At 46.1% G+C, this 22,968-nt stretch overlaps 1 protein-coding gene across 3 annotated transcripts in view; it reads left to right on the top strand.

The window, feature by feature from the left end:
- The first annotated feature begins 13,954 nt into the window (after window positions 1-13,954).
- SMCHD1 (structural maintenance of chromosomes flexible hinge domain containing 1) overlaps window positions 13,955-22,968 on the top strand; it is a 2,128,336-nt gene continuing 2,119,322 nt past the window's right edge. Inside the window, exon 1 of one of the 3 annotated variants that reach the window (XM_069219969.1) lies at window positions 13,955-14,215. In XM_069219969.1, coding sequence (XP_069076070.1) covers window positions 14,024-14,215 — 192 coding nt within the window. In that variant the 5' untranslated portion in view covers window positions 13,955-14,023. The remainder of the gene's footprint in view (window positions 14,216-22,968) is intronic. The other 2 variants (XM_069219967.1, XM_069219968.1) reach the window with 2 other exon arrangements.

The raw sequence follows: 22,968 nt of genomic DNA, 5'->3' as shown, positions 1-22,968 counted from the left end.
GACTTGTGTGGGTGTCTGGATTTTGGCAGATTCCGAGCTGTGGGTTGTAATAACTGTGGCGGATTTCCGCGGCGGTGTGTTGGCGGTCTTCTGCACGGCGATAAACGGCATTTAGCACCAATGTTGTAATGACCCCCATAATGTCTAGCACAGATGAGATGGTGGTGGAACTCTACCTCACCCCTTACCTGCATCTAGGGATGTCAGAGCTAAGAAGTCTCTGTAAGCTAAAAGATATAACGACTGGGTCCAACCCTACCAAAGTAAAGCTCCAGGAGCTTTTGGTAGAGTTTGCACAGGACCACCCCTCTGAGTATAATCCTACAGAGGGAGAAATTAGTGACCAGGAGGATGACTCTCTCCCTCCTGTCCTAATTAGGGAGACCAGGGTCCCTCAAACCCTGTCTCCACAAATCATAGTCAGAGAAACGGGTTCTTCCACAGGGAAGACCAGTAACTCTGAAAGCATTGAGGGCAGCCTCAATGAAGATGACCTCCTGTTAGCCAGGATGGCCAAAAGATTGGCTTTGGAGAGACAGCTCCTAGCCATAGAGAGGGAAAGACAAAAGATGGGTTTAGCTCCCATCAATGGTGGCAGCAACATAAATAGGGTCAGAGAAAATACTGACATGCTAAAAATCCCCAAAGGGATTGTAACAAAATATGAAGATGGTGATGATATCACCAAGTGGTTCACAGCTTTTGAGAGGGCTTGTGCAACCAGAAATGTAAACAAATCTCATTGGGGTGCTCTCCTTTGGGAAGTGTTCACTGGAAAGTGTAGGGATAGACTCCTCACACTCTCTGATAAAGATGTAGAATCCTATGACCTCATGAAGGCTACCCTGATTGAGGGCTTTGGATTCTCAACTGAGGAGTACAGGATTAGGTTCAGGGGGGCTCAAAAATCCTCGAGCCAGACCTGGGTTGATTTTGTTGACTTCTCAGTCAAAACACTAGATGGTTGGACTAGTGGCAGTGGTGATTAATGGCATGATTATGATGGGCTGTATAACTTGTTTATGAAAGAACATATTTTAATTACTTGTTTCAATGATAAACTGCTTCAGCATCTGGTATACCTAGGTCCACTTTCTCCCCAAGAATTGGGAAAGAAAGCAGACCATTGGGCCAAGACTAGGGTGACCAAGACTTCCACAGGGGGTGACCAAAAGAAAGAGGTCACAAAGCCTCCCCATGGAAACAGTGTTGGGACATCCAAGGGAAAAAGTAAAGAGTCTTTTACAGGGCCCCAGAAACCTGCTCCGGAGGGTCGGTCCAAAGCCTCTTCACAATCCTCATTTGGGTATAAGGGTAAAAACTTTGATCACAAAAAGGCCTGGTGTTGCATCTGTACTCAGCATGGACACCAAACTGGAGACAATGCCTGTCCCAAGAAAAGTCCCACAACTACTACTCCATTTAGCACTGGAATAGCCAGTCTCCAGGTGGGATCAACAGTGTGCCCAGAGCAAATCAGGGTTCACACTGAAGCTACATTAGTCTTAGAGGGTGGGGTGGACCTAGCCACACTTGCTGCCTGGCTGCCTAACATGCAAAAATACAGGCAGCAGCTCTTAATCAATGGGACTAGAGTAGAAGCCCTGAGGGATACAGGTGCCAGTGTCACTATGGTGACAGACAAACTGGTTTCCCTAGGACAGTGCCAGGCTGGACAGACATATCCAGTCACCAATGCTGACAATGAGACTAAGGTCCATCCCATGGCAATGGTAACTTTAGAAAGGGGAGGGGTCACTGGCCTGAAACAGGTGGTATCCTCTTCTGCTATACCAGTAGAATGTCTGCTTGGAAACGATCTGGAGTCCTCAGCATGGGCTGAGGTAGAACTCAAAACCCATGCAGCCATGCTGGGTATCCCTGAACTGGTGTGTGTCAAGACAAGGGCACAGTGCATGGCTCAGGGTGAAAAAGAAGTGTTGGAGTATGGAATAATGACCCAACCTTCCAAGAAATAAGACAAGAAGACTAGGGAACCAGCTTTAACACAGAACAAGAAACAGAACCTCTCTTCCCAGGAAGAAGTTCTATCTTCTGAGGGAACTGAGTGCATGGAGCTAGGACCTTATCAGGTTGGGCTCTTGGGCCCAGTGGGAACAGCTGTGTAAAGGGCAAGAAGCTTGTCCCTCACTTGAAGCCTAAGACAGCAAGCAGCTGAGCAAGAAAAAGGAAATGTCAGTGGAAAACACAGGGTCTATTGGGAAGATGGACTTCTTTACACTGAGGCAAGAGATCCCAAACCTGGTGCCACTAGGAGAGTGGTAGTGCCTCAGGAGTTTAGGGAGTTCATTCTGACCTTAGCCCATGACATTCCCCTTGCTGGGCATTTGGGGCAAACTAAGACATAGGAGAGGTTAGTCAACCATTTCTATTGCCCAATATGTCCCAGAAGGTAAAGGAGTTGTGTACCTCCTGTGTCACCTGTGAAGCCAGTGGTAAGACAGGTGACCATCCAAAGGCCCCCCTCATTCCACTTCCAGTAGTGGGAGGTCCCCTTTGAAAGAGTGGGAGTGTATATAATGGGTCTACTTGAACCTCCCACAGCATCAGGGAATCAGTATATCCTAGTAGTAGTGGATCATGCTACTAGGTACCCTGAGGCAATTCCCTTAGGTCCACTAGTGCCCCAGCAGTAGCCAAGGCACTCTTGGTATTTTACCAGAGTGGGATTTCCTAACGAGGTGGTTTCTGACAAACATACCAACTTCATGTCAGCTTACCTGAAACATATGTGGAATGAGTGTGGGGTGACTTACAAATTCACCACACCATACCATCCACAAACCAATGGCCTTGTTGAGAGATTCAACAAGATATTGAAGGGCATGATCATGGGGCTCCCTGAAAAACTCAAAAGGAGATGGGATGTTGTAGGAAGTTGGCTCGTTATGTACTATTTCAAAGTATGAAATAACATGCACAGAGTCCAAGGGTTCCCCTTAGAGGTAAGATAGTGGCAAAAAGAGATAATTCTAATGCTCTATTTTGTGGTAGTGTGATCGAGCAGTAGGCTTATCAGAGGGTAGTGTTAAGCATTTGTTGTACACACAGGCAATAAATGAGGAACACACACTCAAAGACAATTCCAGGCCAATAGGTTTTTATATAGAAAAATATATTTTCTTAGTTTATTTCAAGAACCACAGGTTCAAGATTTATAAACAATACTTCAAATGAAAGGTATTTCACTCAAGTATCTTAGGAACTTTTAATCAACACAATATCATATACAGTTTTAGCAAAAATGGCATTAAGCTATTTTAAAACTAGACGCAGTGCAAAATTCAACAGTTCCTGGGGAAGGTAAGTATTTGTTAGTTTTTCAGGTAAGTAAAGCACTTACAGGGTTCAAAGTTAGGTCCAAGGTAGCCCACTGTGGGGGGTTCAGAGCAACCCGAAAGTTACCACACCAGCAGCTCAGGGCCGGTCAGGTGCAGAGGTCAAAGTGGTGCCCAAAACGCATAGGCTTCAATAGAGAAGGGGGTGCCCCGGTTCCAGTCTGCCAGCAGGTAAGTACCCCCGACTTCGGAGGGCAGACCAGGGGGGTTTTGTAGGGCACTGGGGTGGACACAAGTCAGCACAAAAAGTACACCCTCGGCGGCACAGGGGCGGCCAGGTGCAGAGTGCAAACAGGCATCGGGTTTGCAATAGGTTTCAATGGGAGACCCAGGGGTCTCTTCAGCGTTGCAGGCAGGCAAGGGGGGGGCTCCTCGGGGTAGCCACCACCTGGGCAAGGGAGAGGGCCACCTGGGGGTCGCTCCTGCACTGGAGGTCGGATCCTTCAGGTCCTGGGGGCTGCGGGTGCAGTGTGTTTCCCAGGCGTCGGGTTCTTTGAAGCAGGCATTTGCGGTCAGGGGGAGCCTCGGGATTCCCTCTGCAGGCGTCGCTGGGGGAGCTCAGGGGGGTCAACTCTGGCTACTTACAGGGTCGCAGTCGCCTGGGAGTCCTCCCTGTAGTGTTGGTTCTCCGCAGGTCGAGCCAAGGGCGTCGGGTGCAGAGTGGAAAGTCTCATGCTTCTGGCGGGAAACGTGTGATCTTTAAAAGTTGCTTCTTTGTTGCAAAGTTGCAGTCTTTGTGGAACAGGGCCGCTGTCCTCAGGAGTTCTTGGTCCTTTTAGATGCAGGGTAGTCCTCTGAGGCTTCAGAGGTCGCTGGACCCTGGTGGACGCGTCACTGTTGCAGTTTTTCTTGAAGTGGGGAGACAGGCCGGTAGGGCTGGGGCCAAAGCAGTTGGTGTCTCCGTCTTCTCTGCAGGGCTTTCCGGTCAGCAGTCCTTCTTCATCTTCAGGTTGTAGGAATCTATCTTCCTTGGTTCTGGGGGGCCCTAAATACTCAATTTAGGGGTGTGTTTAGGTCTGGGAGGGCAGTAGCCAATGGCTACAATCCCTGAGGGTGGCTACACCCTCTTTGTGCCTCCTCCCTGAGGGGAGGGGGGCACATCCCTAATCCTATTGGGGGAATCCTCCATCTGCAAGATGGGGGATTTCTAAAAGTCAGAGTCACCTCAGCTCAGGACACCTTAGGTGTTGTCCTGACTGGCCAGTGACTCCTCCTTGTTTTTCTCATTATCTCCTTCGACCTTGCTGCCAAAAGTGGGCCCGTGGCCAGAGGGGGCGGGTATCTCCACTAGCTGGGATGCCCTGTGGCACTGTAACAAAGGGGGTGAGCCTTTGAGGCTCACCGCCAGGTGTTACAGCTCCTGCAGGGGGAGGTGAGAAGCACCTCCACCCAGTACAGGCTTTGTTACTAGCCACAGAGTGACAAAGGCCTCTCCCCATGTGGCCAGCAACATGTCTGGTGTGTGGCAGGCTGGTAAAACTAGTCAGCCCACACTGGAAGTCGGGTATGTTTTCAGGGGGCTTCTCTAAGATGCCCTCTGGGGTGTATTTCACAATAAAATGTACACTGGCATCAGTGTGCATTTATTGTGCTGAGACGTTTGATACCAAACTTCACAGTTTTCAGTGTAGCCATTATGGTGCTGTGGAGTTCGTGTTTGACAGACTCCCAGACCATATACTCTTATGGCTACCCTGCACTTACAATGTCTAAGGTTTTGCTTAGACACTGTAGGGGCAGAGTGCTCATGCACCTATGCCCTCACCTACGGTATAGTGCACCCTGTCTTAGGGCTATAAGGCCTGCTAGAGGGGTGACTTATCTATGCCATGGGCAGTGTGAGGTTGGCATGGCACCCTGAGGGGAGTGCCATGTCGACTTAGTCATTTTCTCCCCACCAGCACACACAAGCTGGCAAGCAGTGTGTCTGTGCTGAGTGAGGGGTCCCCAGTGTGGCATAAGAAATGCTGCAGCCCTTAGAGACCTTCCCTGGCATCAGGGCCCTTGGTACCAGGGGTACCAGTTACAAGGGACTTACCTGGATGCCAGGGTGTGCCAATTGTGGAGACAAATGTACAGTTTTAGGGAAAGAACCCTGGTGCTGTGGCCTGGTTAGTAGGCCTCAGCACACTTTCAAATCATAACTTGGCATCAGCAAAGGCAAAAAGTCAGGGGGTAACCATGCCAAGGAGGCATTTCCTTACAGATGTCCTCTTGCCATGCCTGCTTTACGCCTACAAAGAGGTGCCTCAGAAGGGAGTAGGGTTTTCCCCCTTTGAACTTCTGTTTGGACATCCTGTTAAGAGACCACTAGCTCTTGTAAAAGAAGGCTGGGAGAGGCCTCTCCATGAGCCTAAACAGGATGTGGTGGTCTATGTACTAGGCCTACTAGGCCTACGTTCCAGGAGGGCAGAGTACATAGAAAAGGCAAGCAAAAACCTTGATGCCAGCCAACAACTCCAGAAGATGTGGTATGACCAAAAGGCTGCTATGGTTGAGTTTCAGCCAGGGCAGAAAGTCTGGGTTCTGGGGCCTGTGGCTCTAAGGGCACTTCAGGACAAATGGAGTGGCCCTTACCCAGTGCTAGAAAAGAAGAGTCATGTCACCTACCTGGTAGACCTAGGCACTAGCAAGACCCCCAAGAGGGTGATCCATGTTAATCGCCTCAAACTCTTCCTGATAGGGCAGATGTAAACGTGTTAAGGGTTACAGATGAGGACCAGGAAGCAGAGAGTGAACCTCTCCCTGATCTCCTCTCCACTGACCCTAAGGATGGCACAGTACATGGAGTGATCTATTCAGACACCCTCTCTGGCCAACAGCAGGCTAACTGCAGGCAAGCCCTCCAGCAGTTTGCTGAGCTCTTTTCTTTAATGCCTGGTCAGACACACCTGTGTACCCATGATGTGGACACAGGAGACAGCATGCCTGTCAAAAACAACATATTTAGACAGTCTGACCAAGGTAAAGAAAGCATCAAAGTGGAAGTCCATAAGATGCTGGAGTTGGGAGTGGTTGAGCACTCTGACAGTCCCTGCGCTAGCCCAGTGGTCTTGGTCCCCAAACCTCACACAAAAGATGGCAAGAGGGAGATGAGGTTTTGTGTGGACTACAGAGGGCTTAACTCTGTCACCAAGACAGATGCTCACCCCATTCTAGGGGCAGATGAACTAATTGACAAAATGGGTGCTGCCAAATACTTAAGTACCTTTGACTTAACAGCAGGGTACTGGCAAATAAAAATGGCACCAGGAGCAAAAGAGAAAACAGCATTCTCTACACCTGATGGGCACTACCACTTTACTGTGATGCCCTTTGGCTTAAAGAATGCCCCTGCCACCTTCCAAATGTTGGTGAATCAAGTCCTTGCTGGCTTGGAGTCCTTTAGTGCAGCTTATCTTGATGATATTTCTGTCTTTAGCTCCAACTGGCAGGATCACCTGGTCTACCTGAAGAAGGTTTTGCAGGCCCTGCAAGCAGCAAGCTTCTCTATCAAGGCATCTAGATGTCAGATAGGGCAGGGTACTGTGGTTTACTTGGGTCACCTTGTAGATGGAGACCAGGTTCAACCACTCCAACCCAAGATCCAGACTATTCTGGACTGGGTAGCTCCAAAATCCCAGACTCAAATCAGGGCATTCCTTGGCTTGACTGGGTACTATAGGAGATTTGTGAAGGGATATGGATCAATAGTGACACTCCTCACAGAACTTACCTCCAAGAAAATGCCCAAGAAAGTGAACTGAACCGTGGACTGTCAAAAGGCCTTTGACACCCTGAAGCAAGCAATGTGTACAGCACCAGTTTTGAAAGCTCCAGAGTACTCTAAGCAGTTCATTGTGCAGACAGATGCCTCTGAACATGGGATATGAGTAGTCCTGTCCCAAACAAATGATGATGGCCTTGACCAGCCTGTTGCTTTTATTAGCAGGAGGTTACTCCCCAGGGAGCAGCGCTGGAGTGCCATTGAGAGGGAAGCCTTTGCTGTGGTCTGGTCTCTGAAGAAGTTGAGACCATACCTTTTTGGTACTCACTTTGTAGTTCAAACTGACCACAGACCTCTCAGATGGCTAATGCAAATGAAATGAGAAAACCCTAAACTGTTGAGGTGGTCCATATCCCTACAGGGAATGGACTTTGTAGTGGAACACAGAACTGGGACTGCCTATGCCAATGCTGATGGCCTTTCTAGGTTCTTCCACTTAGAAAATGAAGACTCTCTTGGGAAAGGTTAGTCTCATCCTCTTTCATTTGGGGGGTGTTGTGTAAGGAAATGCCTCCTTGTCATGGTTACCCCCTGACTTTTTGCCTTTGCCGATGCTAAGTTTTGATTGAAAGTGTGCTAGGACCCTGCTAACCAGATCCCAGCACGCACCAGTGTTCTTCCCCTAAAGTGTACTTTTGCTTCCACAATTGGCACAGCCCTGGCATTCAGATAAGTCCCTTGTAATTGGTAACCCTGGTACCAACGGCTCTGAGGCCAGGGAAGGTCTCCAAGGGTTGCAGCATGTCTTATGCCACCCTGGGGACCCCTCACTCAGCACATGCAAACTGCCTCACAGCTTGTGTGTGCTGGTGGGGAGAAAAAGACTAAGTCGACATGGCACTCCCCTCAGAGTGAATGCCAAAATCACACTGCCTGTGGCATAGGTAAGTCACCCCTCTAGCAGGCCTTACAGCCCTAAGACAGGGTGCACTATACCACAGGTGGGGGCATATGTGCATGAGCACTATGCCCCTACAGTGTCTAAGCAAAACCTTAGACATTGTAAGTGCAGGGTAGCCATAAGAGTATATGGTCTGGGAGTTTGTCAAACACAAACTCCACAGTTCCATAATGGCTACACTGAAATCTGGGAAGTTTGGTATCAAACTTCTCAGCACAATAAATGCACACTGATGCCAGTGGACAATTTATTGTAACATGCACCTAGAGGGCATCTTAGGGATGCCCCCTGAATACCAATATGACTTCTAGTGTGGGGCTGACCAGTTTCTGCAGCCTGCAACAACCAGACGAGTTGATGGCCACATGGGGAGAGTGCCTTTGTCACTCTGTGGCCAGGAACAAAGCCTGCACTGGGTGGAGGTGCTTCACACCTCCCCCTGCAGGAACTGTAACACCTGGCGGTGAGCCTCAAAGGCTCACCACCTTTGTTACAGAGCCCCAGGGCATCCCATTTAGTGTAGGTGCCCGCCCCTCCGGCCACTGCCCCCACTTTTGGCGGCAAGGCTGGAGGAGATAATTAGAAAAACAAGGAGGAGTCATCCACCAGTCAGGGCAGCCCCTAAGGTGCTCTGAGCTGAGGTAACCCCCTGCCTTTAGAAATCCTCCATCTTAGTTTTGGGGGATTCCCCCAATAGAATTAGGGCCGTGCCCCCCTCCCCACAGGGAGGAGGCACAAAAGAGGGTGTAACCACCCTCCAGGACAGTAGCCATTGGCTACTGCCCCCAGACCTAAACACACCCCTAAATTTAGTATTTAGGGGTGACCCTGAACCCAGGAAATCAGATTCCTGCAACCTGAACTACAAAGAAGGACTGCTGACCTACAAGCCTGCAGAGACGACGGATGACAACTGCTTTGGCCCCAGCCCTACCGGCCTGTCTCCTGAGTCGAAAACCTGCAACTAGTGACGCATCCAACATGGACCAACGACCTCTGAAGCCACAGAGGACTGCCCTGACCCCCAGGACCAAGAAACTACCGTGAGTAGCGGCTCTGCTCAACAACTTAGCGCTTCGATGCCCTTGGGCCGGAATGCGCTTTATAAATACTTAATACATACATACATACAACTTGCAACTTTTCTTCAACTTTAAAGACCTCACTCTTTCCGCTGGAAGGGTGAGACTTCACACTCTGCACCCGACGCCCCTGGCTTGAGATCCAGAGAACAAACACCACAGGGAGGACTCCCCGGCGACTGCGACCCCGTGAGTAGCCCGAGACGACCCCCCTGGACCTCCACAGTGACGCCTGCAGAGAGAATCCAGAGGCTCCCCAAGACTACGACTGCCTGTAACAAGGGACCTGACGCCTGGACCAAGCACTGCACCCGCAGCCCGCAGGACCTGAAGGAACCAAACCTCAGTGCAGGAGTGACCCCAGGTGATCCTCTGCCTAGCCCAGGTGGCAGATGGCCCGAGAAGCCCCCCATGTGCCTGCCTGCACCGCTAGAGTGATCCCTGGGTCCCTCAATTGTTTCCTATACAAAACCCGACACCTGCTTTGCACACTGCACCCGGCTGCCCCTGTGCCGCTGAGGGTGTGATTTGTGTGCCTACTTGTGTCCCCCCCAGTGCTCTACAAAACCCCCTGGTCTTCCCCCCCGAGGACGCGGGTACTTACCTGCTGGCAGACTGGAACCGGAGTGGCCCTGTTCTCCATAGGCACCTATGTGTTTTGGGCACCTCTTTCACCTCTGCAGCTGACTGGCCCTGAGCTGCTGGTGTGGTGACTTTGGGGTTGCCTTGAACCCCCAACGGTGGGCTGCCTATGCCCAGGAACTTAGACTTGTAAGTGTTTTACTTACCTCACAATCTAACCAATACTTACCTCCCCCAGGAACTGTTGATTTTTGCACAGTGCCTACTTTTAAAATAACTTATTGCCATTTTAACAAAAACTGTATATGTTATTGCTCTAATTCAAAGTTCCTAACTTACCTGTGTGGAGTACTTTGCATTATATGTATTTACTTCAAATCTTGAACTTGTGGTTCTAAAAAAAATTAAGAAAATATTTTTTTGCTATATAAAAACCTATTGGCCTGGAGTTAGTCTTTGAGTGTGTGTTCCTCATTTATTGCCTGTGTGTTTACAACAAATGCTTAACACTACCCTCTGATAAGCCTACTGCTCGACCACACTACCACAAAATAGAGCATTAGAATTATCTAATTTTGCCACTCTTACCTCTAAGGGGAACCCTTGGACTCTGTGCACACTATTTCTTACTTTGAAATAGTATATACCGAGCCAATTTCCTACACATAGGCTGACCAAATCTGCGAAACAAGTTTAAACTACTCAGCATAAAAACCATTAAATATTCCACCAAAATTACACAAACAAGCAATTAAAATATTTGAGCATCTAAAACAATTTTTCTATCAGATGATGGTGAAATCAGTCAATTATCAAATTTCTAAATTCAAAGACATACATTTTTATGATGGTGGTTATTTTACTTAACATTTCAATTGAAGAGGACGTTTAATTGACAACATTCAATACATCAAATGTTAGAGGATGGTTAAGGATAAAATGATACACCCAAATCAACATTAGAAGGATGGTTCTTAAGAGATCATTCAATCAGCATTAAAAATTATGGTTCTCCCTACTCCTACTGCTATCACAAATCAGGACAAGCATGTGTGGGAATGGACTAACACATGTGAGCAAAATCAAAAAGGAATAGAAAGACAAAAATATGTTGTAAAAAATTCTACCTCAAGTTAGGTTAAGCTACTTGCTAAAACAGAAAGAAAAAAACAGGTGTTGGCATGCTAAACTAATCATAATAAGGCAAGGGAAAAAAATAGCATTGCAAATTGTATACCTCTCCCAGCAAACCACTAGCAATTCAGAAATCGCAGTCAAAAAATGTCAGAGCTGCCAGCATACATCAGGAACATCATCAGGAAATAAAAAACACAGGCTGCCTATCAGGAAGAAGCATGGGACAATTACCAATCAGATTCAAAGTGCAATTTAGAAATACATGAAGGATTTAACACAGGAGCATCAAGTGGGGATTTAATATCAAATGTAGCCATAAATCTTAACAGCTTGGTACTAAGATAAAGACTGCATGAGAGATAAGAGAGCTAACTAAAAGTTTCAAAAGTCTCTCCCTAACTAGAAATGTCCATGACATTGTGATTGGTGCACTGGGTAGAACCAGATTTTGCAAAATGCCAAATGTCTGATGAAAGTTAGAATGCCTTTTAGGTTTGCAACGTCTCTTCTCAGAGTAAGTGTGAAGTCATCTTTCCATCTGTGAGACACCAGCAGTAGTTAGCAACTCTACATTTATTGATACACTCCATGATCTTCCCATGGCTCACAACATTTTCCTTCTTTCACATGTTAGTGAACAGTTGAACAATAATACTTTACTTCCTGTCCTCGTGTTCTAATGTTGCAACAATTCAAGGTTGTTACTGAACAAACGTATCCAAAGTCTTCATTAAACAAGTGGAATAGCTTAGTGGAAAAATTCAGGTGAAAGGGAAAGAAATGATTCAGCCTTTTTCATTACTAGCTACTAATAAGAAATTTCAGGTCAACTTAAGCTAAAACAAAAAAAGTATTTAATATAAGCATTAATAAAACAAGCAAATATGAGAATCATGAATATATATCTCATTAGTAATATATCATAAAATATGTAAAGCACTTTCAATATTATTTGCAAACATTGTCACCCCATCACATTAAGTATGACTGGTGTACATTTATCTTTCTGTACACGTTTTACTTCACATTAATAAATCATATAAATCAACATAATTATTTTCTAATAAAAACAAATTTAATTCTACTAATTAATTCTTCTCAAACATTGTTATAAATCAGGTTAGCATTTTAATTACACAGTTAGACACATCGTTTGCCAAGAAAAACGTGATGCACAACATAGGTAGGCACAATGGCCACGATTTTTGCACACTTAACATTATGTTAATTCACCTCTGTCTGGCTTTTAAATGCAAATATAAAATTGCCTATAGCTGACTTCTGTGCCACTATTGTATTAATAAGAATTTCGCTCCAACTCCCCACATGAGATCTTGGTGGTAGAAAAAGTATCACTCTCAAGACAGTGCTGGCGCACCTGGTCCTTAGTAAGTAAACTTACAAGGGGACGCTTATAAGCTGATGAACCTTTTGGATCACATGGACTATCCTAGCCATGTAGTGACCAGTGTAATCAATAATCAATAATACAATCAATAACCACTAATAGAAAACATTAGTCGACTGATAATTTCATCAACAATTCATGAATAACCACAACTCAATAAAGCATTTAACAATGTTATTTCCCTATTGGTTACAATTTTAATACATCTGGTTAACTCAAACTTAATTTAATCAGCTCAGAATTAGTTTATTAGTGACCACCATTAACACAATCTATTCAAAACTTTAGAAAGCATATGTTGATAATCTTCAGCATAAGCCAACAAAAAAAAAATGGATAGAACGACATTAATAGCAAAGTTCAGCAATCTGTCCGTCAATCATTTGTCACTGTCAGCGTCACCCAGGAAAGAACCTTCCTTACCCAGATTAGCATCAGCATGTGGGACTTCATGCAAAAACAATTTAGAAAAATAAGAATTTGGAAAATATCTAGCTAGAAGAGAAACTATAAAACAGCGCAGTTGGTACCTAGAAGAAATGGCACAAGTTAATTAGTCACATTGTCATAGCTACCTGTCCACGGAATGAACCAGCAACAAAGTCAGTCTTCGAATTCAGGTCATCAAGAGATCAGTAATGCATCAGGCTCTCAAGAGTATGAGCCCAATGACACAATCTCAAACCGCGTCTCCTGACGTCATGAATTCTCCCCTAGCATCTCCTGTGTCTAATCAGAAGTTTTAGCCCCTTGTCATGACTTTTTATTAGAGTTTTTCAGTCCATCCCCCTAATTCCTAATTGGTCAGTCAATCAGCAGATATGACTCTAACCTATAATATTAATTTTACAAATCTATGAGTTCTAATATTTCTTCTTTCTCAGTTCATGGATTGGTCCACTATACGATGTCTTCATCATCCGACTCTTCGGGTATCGAAAATGTTGCATGTTCCTCTTCAGTCAGTGCTCTCATTGTTCAAGTTCTGGGAAAGCACATTTAACCTACTCTACACATAATTGTATCAAACTTACTTCATCATCTCCTGTCCTTGGTACATTGCAGAAAATTCTAGCTAAGTAACTTTTACATGGGGTAGTTCAGGGTCAGGTCAGCATTGTCGCTTTCCTCCAGCATGTTCTACTAAATCAGCTTTTGTATGAGGCCTAGTAAGTAGGCCAGGACTTCAGCTAAGTTAATTCTACAAATTAATGCAAAACAGGTTATACATCTCAATATGACATATTACTACATTATTCTTATATATTTCAGTAATTCACACATTTTAGTTAATTTTTAGTATAATTTTCATATAAGTGGGTGCTATTGTCAGTGGGCACATTTTCAGACGTGCACATTATTTTCTCTACGATTAATTTTTCTATGAACTTTTCGTTAATCAAAACACATGAACATTCATTAACAATTTCTAATTAACATATGTGCGTCACCAACAGTATACCGCCATGATTTATGTTTGTGACCATCAGAGGGCGCAGGGCTCCTGGACGGCCCAAATTCCAGCTTCGACTAGTAGCATTGTATACCGTTCCAGTGACGTCACGGCCTCACGGTTGAATCCTTTCCAGAGCGCGCAGGAAGACATGAGAGCCTAAGAAACGTGCACGTGCACTGTGGCTGTATTTGATTGACAGGGGCTGCGGCGAGGGCGCGCAGAAGGCGTGGCGTAGCAGGCTCGTACTAGCCCTGGCTATTACGTCCAGGCTCCCGTCTTCTCTTTTCCCCGCCCCTCTGAGCTCGCGCCGCCCACCAACCTCCTTCCCCTGTATGGAGGTTGTGCCGGTGGCCGAGCCTGCGTCGCCACAATTAGTAAACATGGCTGCAGGGGAACGATGGGGTCCTGGAGGCGGCCGGGTGTTCGTGTTTGACCGTCGTCTGGAACAGTGTGACAGTGCTGAGCGGGCGCTGGAGGTGGCGGGAGGTAGCGGTTACCGGGACTTCCGAGCCGCTGTGTGCCAGGTAAAAAGGGAGTCACGTGGCCGGGGGCAGCATCTCAGTGTCACTGGGGTACCTGCAGGGTTGTCTCCCGCGCTTAAAGGGTTTGACAGCTTCGGCCTTACGGAGCTGCTCCTCTTGAGCTGGTGTACGACCCCCTTGAGCATCATGCTCGCCTAATACTACTGACGTTTCGGCACCGTTTTATTGTGTTCTTTAACTGTCGTATAGGCTAGATGCAAATTCAAAGTATGCATTTCGAGGCGTGGGCAGGGCATCCCTCCGTGAGTACTGAACCTCCTTTCCAAGTTCTCTGAACAACTTTCAGTGTAAGGTGGTCGTTGTTTTGCTGTGTAAAGAGTACATCAACAAAATGCTTGCTAACAGAACGCGGTACAAGTCTTACAGGGCACCCTTGGACCTACGTAAATGACTGTGGATGGAAACCTTCTTTTGCGCCTCTCGAGCTCCCCCGACTCAAGTGCCATCAACGCCTCCTCGAGGGTAATACGCGCTATATAAATGTAATTGAGATACAATCCACAGCGATGTTTCAGGAAATGTTGTGGGTTTGTTATCTCTCTGCATCGGACTCCCAATAACTGAGACAGGCAGGGGACAACTACAACCTTAGAAATGTAGCACCTTAAAGAAATGACACGTATTTTCTTTAACATGACTACAAAGAAAGCCGCTTTTTAGGGCACGCGTGTGTGCTTTAATCATGATGGTATGTTATATCTCATCCTGCCTGTCCGTTAACGTCAGCCCCATGGCCTATCACAGACAAGTATTGCCGCTTTAAAGTTGCCCAAGTCTTGAATACCCCCACTGCTGCTCACTCTAAACTAATGCCTACTCACATAAAGTTTATGTAGACCGGCAGACTTGGTGAAGTAAGGAATGCTTAAAAAATGAGAGCGCGATCCTTGGTCCAAAAATTCTGCCGTATCCAACTCTAGGCTCAGCGGCCAGGTCTGACTGCGAGGAGGCAGCGACGAACTTCTTAGGATTTCTAACTAGCAAATGCAGCTTTCTTCTTCGAGTAGACATCCCGGTGGCTTTAGACTGGGATAACACGCTGCACTGCCATACAGACATTGTGGTGCACTCTTTATATGTAACTAATTTATTAGCCTATTAACGTTTTATTTATTAAAAATACTTATGATCAAAACACATTATTCCATATATATTACTTTCACCCCCTCATTGATACATGTGTCTTTCTGTGATTATACTGGTACTCTTGCAATGTTTTTAGTTGTTACTATAGACTATTGGACTAAATTAATTTTGGAAGGATATGACGTTTTGTTAAGTTGTGCTGACAAAAGTAAATTAATTTCCTTTACATCCTCTCTAAACTCCACGTTTGCCACTCCACTGTGTAAGGCACGCCTTCTCAATGACTAGTTTCGTTTTCATTCGAGGTCTGTTAGTTTCTGTTTCTCCGGTGTGCAGCCAGTCGGTAGATTCTTGGTTGGAAGACCTCTGGTATTTATTAGTTTCGTGAGTCATTGGGCGTGTTTGTGCATCTCTTTCGCGTTGGTACCATCCAGCAAAACTTCTTTTGTTTACGCCTCGGGTTCCATGGCGCTTTCATTGCAGATAACTTCATTGTGACTCTGACAGTGTTGCAGGATTATAATAATGTGTAGTAATGTAACCGTTGCAGTTAGGGTGATGACATTCACGTTCATTTTTCGGCGCGGCTAATCACATCATTAGCTTTTGGTGGCGCGATCTTAATTCTTCCCTAAAGTACGTTAAGTACTTAAGTAGGTTTCTGGTGGATCTCGCCACAGCCCTAGGTGAGGTGAATGGACATGTCCCAAAACTTGTCGGCAAATTAATTTGCTTCCTTTTTTTACGCAGATGACGCCCCTCTGCTATCCAGGTCTCGAGTGGGGCTGCAACAGATTCTGGATGAGTTGTACAACTACACGAAGCACAACAGACTCACCACCAATCATTAGAAAACAAGAATAATTATTATGGACAGAAAGAAAAAGAAACCAAGCGTGTGGCATCTGAATGGCCTTCAAGTTAATATCTCTGTGGATTACAAGTTCTTGGGTGGAATCATGGACAACTTTGGAACTTTCTCCCCTCATAATGAGTCCATACAATCAAAAGCCGCCACTGTAATATGGATTCTGAAAACGCTCCAAAAACCTTTCTGGTCCTTCTCTCAACCCCTTATTGAATCTGATTTGTGCTAAACTACTGCCTACTACAGCCTGTGGATCTGAGGTCTTGCTCGAAGTGGTGCCCAGTTGCTGAATAAACTTGTAATGAATACCTATGAAGGGTTTTTTTTTCTTCCCAAAACACACCTCTCCAGCATAAAGTTGGATAGAATTTGGCCTTTTTTAATAAAACCCTGGACACCTTCTTGAAAACATAGTTCAAGCTATGCGCTGCAGGAGCTGACAAATTGATAAGTCGACTTTGGCAAGAAATAACCAAATCTAATAGCCTATCTGCAGCTCGGGACTATCTGGTCAACCATTTTTAAAAGGATAATTTCTAAAGTGGCACATCAGACATCTGGCTAGCAGATAAACAAAAATGTTTGCACACCTGGTTGGTTTTAAGCAACTATGTTAAACTGTGACCGCAATCAGTCACAAACATTTGCTGTCAAAACATGTTAAAAAAAAAAAAAAAAAAAGCAAACCTCATCCAGTATAGGTTAGGGGGGCTGCCTACTTTAGACTGCACACCTGTAAGGCGAAGGAAAAATGTAAACACGTTATGCAGCCTCTGCCAATCCTATAGTGAAACAGTCGTGCATGTTGTCTGTATCTGCCCAGCTTTGTTGAACGATAGGCACTCTTTTTAAAAAAAAAAAAAAAAAACAGTTTCACTGGACATAAACTCCTGCATACCCCCTGTGATTGCCTGTCTTTCAGTATAGCATCCGATTTTGGGAGGGAGGTTTTTGAAATTCATATAGGCATATTTGAAGCTATTGAGCAACATAGCCCTACGTGACCAATACGCTAATCTTGCACTTTAAGACCCATTTCAGTGGACCTTTTTATTGACTTGCTACGAAATAGTGCAGAACCCTAGGGTTGATTACTCGCAAATCATATTTGCAGTGATGAATTAGAGTGCACCTAAGGCCTTATAAGACACAGAATGACTGCTTCATGCAGAACCCCACACAGTTTTACTTACAAATAATGTTCTTTTTTTAATAAATCTATTTATCGTGGGCATAACAAATTGTAGAAGACTGGCCCTCTATGTAGTGTGCAAAACTAGGCACACTGTGCAGGGGGCCCAGGCAACCACACATTGGTTTACAGGGGTAAAAATTAGATCACCTAATACTCTACTTTTTAAGGTAGCTTAGTTGAGCAGTTAGGCCAGTGTTGGAGAAGTGCAAAACATTTGTTGTACTCAAAGCATCAATATTGCAACTCATGCCCAATGGAATAACTCTAGTCCAATTTATAAAAATACTTCAGATTTGTATGTCATTTTTAAGATCAAGATTATCAAAATTGGTTAAGTACTTTTCGAGATATACATTTTTGAAGTTTTAATAAAAATAGTGTAATTATGCACCAAAGGAATCAATGGAAGATCGCCTTTAAAAATACACAGAAAATGGTACAGTTGGTTTACCAAGTTCTTCTTTTGCAGGTTGGTCGAGGTCGTCGGTGGGCACACTTTGCAATCTGGAGAAAATTGGGCGGTCCCGGTTCCAGCGGGAGCAGCTGTGAAAGGTCTCTGGAGCTGGTGCTGGGCCACTGCGGGGGACCACTTGGAAAATCGCTGCACAGGTAAGTTTAAAGATGGTTCCTCGGGGTCCCTCTGGCGTGCTGAGATCGCATGGGGGGAGGACCCTTAGGACACAGCAGGTTCTGTGGTGCAGGGCACGGGTCGCCGGGTGCAGAGCAAATCGGTGAGCCAGGAGATGTGCGCAAGGATGTCCTCAGGAGGTAAGTTGGTTCAAGGGTAGTTCGCAGGACAATGGGGGCACTCTGGCGGGAGGTCTGGGGTGTTCTGAAGCCTTCGACTGGGGCTTCCTCCTGGTCCTTTTTCAGCACCCTGGTGGGCTGTTTTTCTAGTTGTCTGACGTTAGCTGGCCAATACCCAGGGTATTGACATGGTTTGGCCACTGGAGGGCGCAGTGCCACCAAACTTGGCACACTGGTAGGGTTTGACCTCGCAGTTGTTACTGTGTTGTTTGGTCCAACTAAAGTGCCCGGTTCGGGAGTTACCTGCTGATCAGTGAAGTGACCTTCACTGGCTTGCTGGTTTCTTGCTTTTTTTAGAGTGATACCTCGATTCTGGAGGGAGTTCTATGGTGACTTTTGAAGCCAGGAGGTCCTCTGGGGTTCTTTAGAGTTGTTCAGCAGCAATCTTCGGGTCCTGGGTGCAGTAGGCAGGGTTTGGTGCCTTTTCTTTGTTGCAGGAGGTCCACAGTTATCATGTCCTGAATCTTCTTGGTGCTGGTTTTCTTTTGTCTGCCAAATCTGATTTCCTGGCCTAGGGATGCCCACTAAATACTGTATTTAGTGGGTGTTTTAGGGGGAACCTGGTAGTGACTAATGGGTCAACTACCTTAGAGTGGCTACACCCACTAAGTGACCACTTCCTGTGGGGAGGGGTTGCTTCCCTGTACTTAATTAGCTATTTTTCTTCCATCCAAGATGGAGGAAAATGAAATGGAGTGTCCACCTCGCAGGCAACATCTTACAGGTGGTGCATTCCTGGTGGGGCTACTCCTCCTATTCTTTGCGTATTTTCCTGCTGTTGCTCCCGCTAAAAGTGGGTGTTTGCAACTGGGGCAGCCATCTGCTGCTAGCAGGCCTGTGGGTCGAGTTTCAAAAGCAGTGAGCCCTTTAAAGCTTGCAATTTTTAGGGAAAGAACAGTGGCACTGGGAACCTGGTTAACAGGATCCCTGTGCACTCCAGTCCAATTGCATCCAGAACCCAGGCAAAAAGTGGGGGTTTACTGCAACAGAGTGCCAGTTTCCCACACAAATAAAAATAATAGACACGAAAAACAACATACTGTTGTACATTGACACGGTCAAGCAAAAACATTTTTCCCTCAGCCTGTGATAGCCTATATGCACTGTAATCGGAGCTAATAGGGGAAGCACAGGCATTTCCTCTATAGACATTCCAGTTTCCCCATATTTTTGCCCATTTTTGTGGACAGCCCCAGCCTTCACTTTTTTTTTTTTAAATCTCTTTATTACTGTGATATTAACACACAGGGTAAAGCACACCTGAGAAAGCATTCCAAATACACAGTCGTAGAGACATGCCTTATATCGAACAAACAGAAATACAACTGAAGCATCAACAATTAACTATGCCACATAACAAAAATAGCATTACATTATGCGAGGGGAAGCACTAGACTCTGATCCCTAGGGGGGAGGACAACCCAGAGCGGCCTATTATGTTTGTCGAGTGGTGCTGAGCAATAATAACATGAGTAGTATGAGCTACACCACCAGTGGTCGAGGTGAGAGGGGGGTCCATAGCACCAGCGCACCACCCTCCAAAGTATGCTGTATCTGCAGAGCGAATCGCTCCGGTGGAGCCGAGAGAATCACGACAACCGAGCCCGGAGGCCCCAGAAGTAGGAGGAGCGTGTTCCCATCTAGGGTAATGTCTGCAGGAGGTTTAAGGTGGGTGTGTATCATCCTAAGCCTCCATGCCTACGATGAAGGCATCTCAGATTTCAGATCCCCCCTGTGCCAGCCCTCTGTGCTGTAAGTGGCGCAATGTTTGGGCCTCCGCATGGGACTGCTGCAGCAAGTCACACAACCAACTGTTATAACTGGAGGTATTTGGTGCCTTCTAGTGGGTTGCTATTAAACATTTAAAAACTATGAAGGCCAAATCTATGAACCTATGTAGTTGTTTGTCCCCACTGGCGCGGTGACGCAGTCCCAGCAAGCTGGACTCCGGTGCTACCTCTAGGGCATGGTCAGTGATGTCAGATACTGTATCAGTAATGCGTTGCTAAGCTATGAATAACGGAGGGCACCTCCACACCATGTGATAGAAATCCGCCAGGGGTTCCGCGTAACGGGGGCACACCGAAACCACTGCGGGAAACATGCACTTTATGTGGGAGGGGGACAGGTAAGAGTGGTGTAAATAATTAAATTGGGTGTAACTGAGTCTGGAGTTCCGAGAAACGTTCTGGACAGAGGAAAGCGCTGCTGTCCAGGCTGCCCGTGACAGGGGCACAGGGAGCGCTACGTCCCAGCAAGATCTCGCACGCTCTAAGCCCGGGTGAGCCCCTGACAATAGCACAGAGTATAACTGTGATACCGCTCCCCGTGCGCCACCCACCGTGAGGACTAGCGTGAGGATCTGTGACGTCGGGGTTCATCGTCGCCCATGCCCAATGTGATACAGAGTAAGTGTCGTATTGTGCAATATGACTAAAAGGTGCCAGCATGTATCTTTGTTTTCACCATCAGCTTGCCAAATGTCAGTAATGTATTATCTGAGTAAAATCCCCAACATTATCAAGGCAGCTTCCCTCCACGGGGCCACGTTGTGATGTACCAGAAGGGCCTGGGCTTTGGGTAAATGTGTCAGAGGGGAATATGGTGCACTGGAACTCCCGCCGTGAACATATCGCAACCAGCATGTCTTGGCAGCGTCCAGTATGACGTTACCAAGTGGTGTGGGTCAGGATTTATCTGACAACCAAGCCAGCATTGGTAACAGTGCTAGCGTATCCATTAACACTGCTTTTTCTGCCGTGTGGCGTTCGCCTAGCCAAGCAGCTGGCCATTGTAGTTGGGCGGCTGCATAGTACATTTCAAAATTGGGCATACCCAAACCCCCCTCAGTCTGTGGGTATTGTGTCGTGGTTGAGGCCACGAGGGGTCTGTCCTTACCCCATAAAAAATCTGTCACTGTGCCCTGTAGGGTCTTAAAGAATGAGCGTAGTAGGACAACCAGGAGCGATGCAAAGTAGTATAGTAGTCGATGTAGGATGAGCATTTTAGCGATGGCCACTCTTCCCATGGGTGACAAGGGGAGTGCCCCCCAAAGGGCAGTGAGCTCCGTATGGAGCGAAGAACTCTGCCTATATTACCTTCACTGAGGTCTTCCATGGAGTGATATACCTGTATGCCCAGGTACTTAAAGGTGGTATGACACCACGGTAATTGATATTCTGGTAATTTCAATTGGAGTTCCGGTGGGACAGGAGTCAGGGGAAAAATGCAGGATTTAGACCAATTTACCCGCAAGCCAGAAATATCTGCATAGGAATCCAGTGTTTCCAGCACCCTTTGCACAGAGACAGTGTGGTCGCGTAAGTAAACCAAGGCATCATCTGCATACAAGGAGATAATGTGGTGTGTGTGTGTGTGTGTAGCTCCGATATCCCCCCACTGTTGTGCATACGTCCTAAGTCTGGCGGCCAATGGCTCCATAGCTATGGCGAACAGCAAGGGAGACAGCAGACACCCCTGCCTGGTACCTCTGTGGATGGGGAAGGGGTCTGAGCTAACTTTCCCCATCTTGACCCGGGCCGACGGACTAGGATATAATCCATGCTATGTATCACTCACCAAAGCCCATCATGTCGAGCGTTTTTAAAAAGTAAGTCCCAACTCAGCGCGTCGAACGCCTTTTCTATATCGAACGACAAGGCTACACCGCTATGGTTGGGCACTTAGTTGTTGTTATGTAGTATACGGAGCAATCTCCTGATGTTCAGGGAAGTATTTCTGCCCGGTATGAAGCCTGACTGATCCTCATAAATCATTTGAGGAATATATGGGAGGAGCCTATTGGTTAAGATTTTCCCCAGCACTTTACAGTCTGTGTTCAACAGTGAGAGAGGGCGGTATGAACGAACATCGAGAAGATCTCGACCAGCCCCAGCCTTCATAAACTACTTTCTCAGCCAGCATGCCCCAATTCATGTCCCATTTCCAGTCTCTCATTGACAAATCATGTTCTCAGTGATGAATTAGAGTTTACTTGAGGCACTGTAAGACATCAAAAACTCTTTTGACGATTGCATCATAATTTACTCACTCTATAACATCAGGGCCCATGACTAGGTCTCTATCTCCAGCTCAGACTCAAAAGTACTCACTGGTGAAATGCAGCTGTGGTCTGAGGTGTAGTATTCTTGATAGCACTCAGGGGTGTGGAATTTATTAAAATATCTACTTGTCCAGGGGACAGGTTGCTTCTCAAATCTACTTGTCCTGTAAAAAGATCTACTTGTCCCTTTGGTGCCATGTAGTGTGGCGACAAATTATGGCAGCAATTAATAGCCTCTCTGATTATGCCAGGGCTACTACCATAGTAGGGCTTGAATACTTGCAGTTTCAATTCCTACTGTAGCAATTTCCTTATTTTGCCACCTTTCTGCAGATCTGCATACTGGGGCTGGAGGAAGCAGTAAGCAATAGTTCCAGGGCTGGAATGCCTTTGAGTCTGCAAGCCTACTAACCTGCATGTTTTAAAGATTTTTACCGTGTCTCTCGAATATTTTCCCATAATAAGAAAGGTTGGACATTTACTCCGGACAATAGCAGAATTAGAACTTCTTTCAGAGTTGGGAAGAAAGTGGCTGGAGGGAAAATGAACTTGCAAATGCTTAATAGATTTTCACATGAGCAAATCTACACATCGTATTTACCCATGCTAAAATACAGTTCACAAATATTTTACAGGGGTACGACATATACCATGGGTGCACTTTTGTGACTTTCTTTAAAAATTTGGGGCCACATGTAGGTAGGTTCAGATTTGTG

This window comes from Pleurodeles waltl, chromosome 2_2 (assembly GCF_031143425.1).
Source record: "Pleurodeles waltl isolate 20211129_DDA chromosome 2_2, aPleWal1.hap1.20221129, whole genome shotgun sequence".
Taxonomy (NCBI): domain Eukaryota; kingdom Metazoa; phylum Chordata; class Amphibia; order Caudata; family Salamandridae; genus Pleurodeles; species Pleurodeles waltl.
Note: the sequence above shows the minus strand (reverse complement) of the source record. Positions and strands in the feature narration are given on the sequence as shown.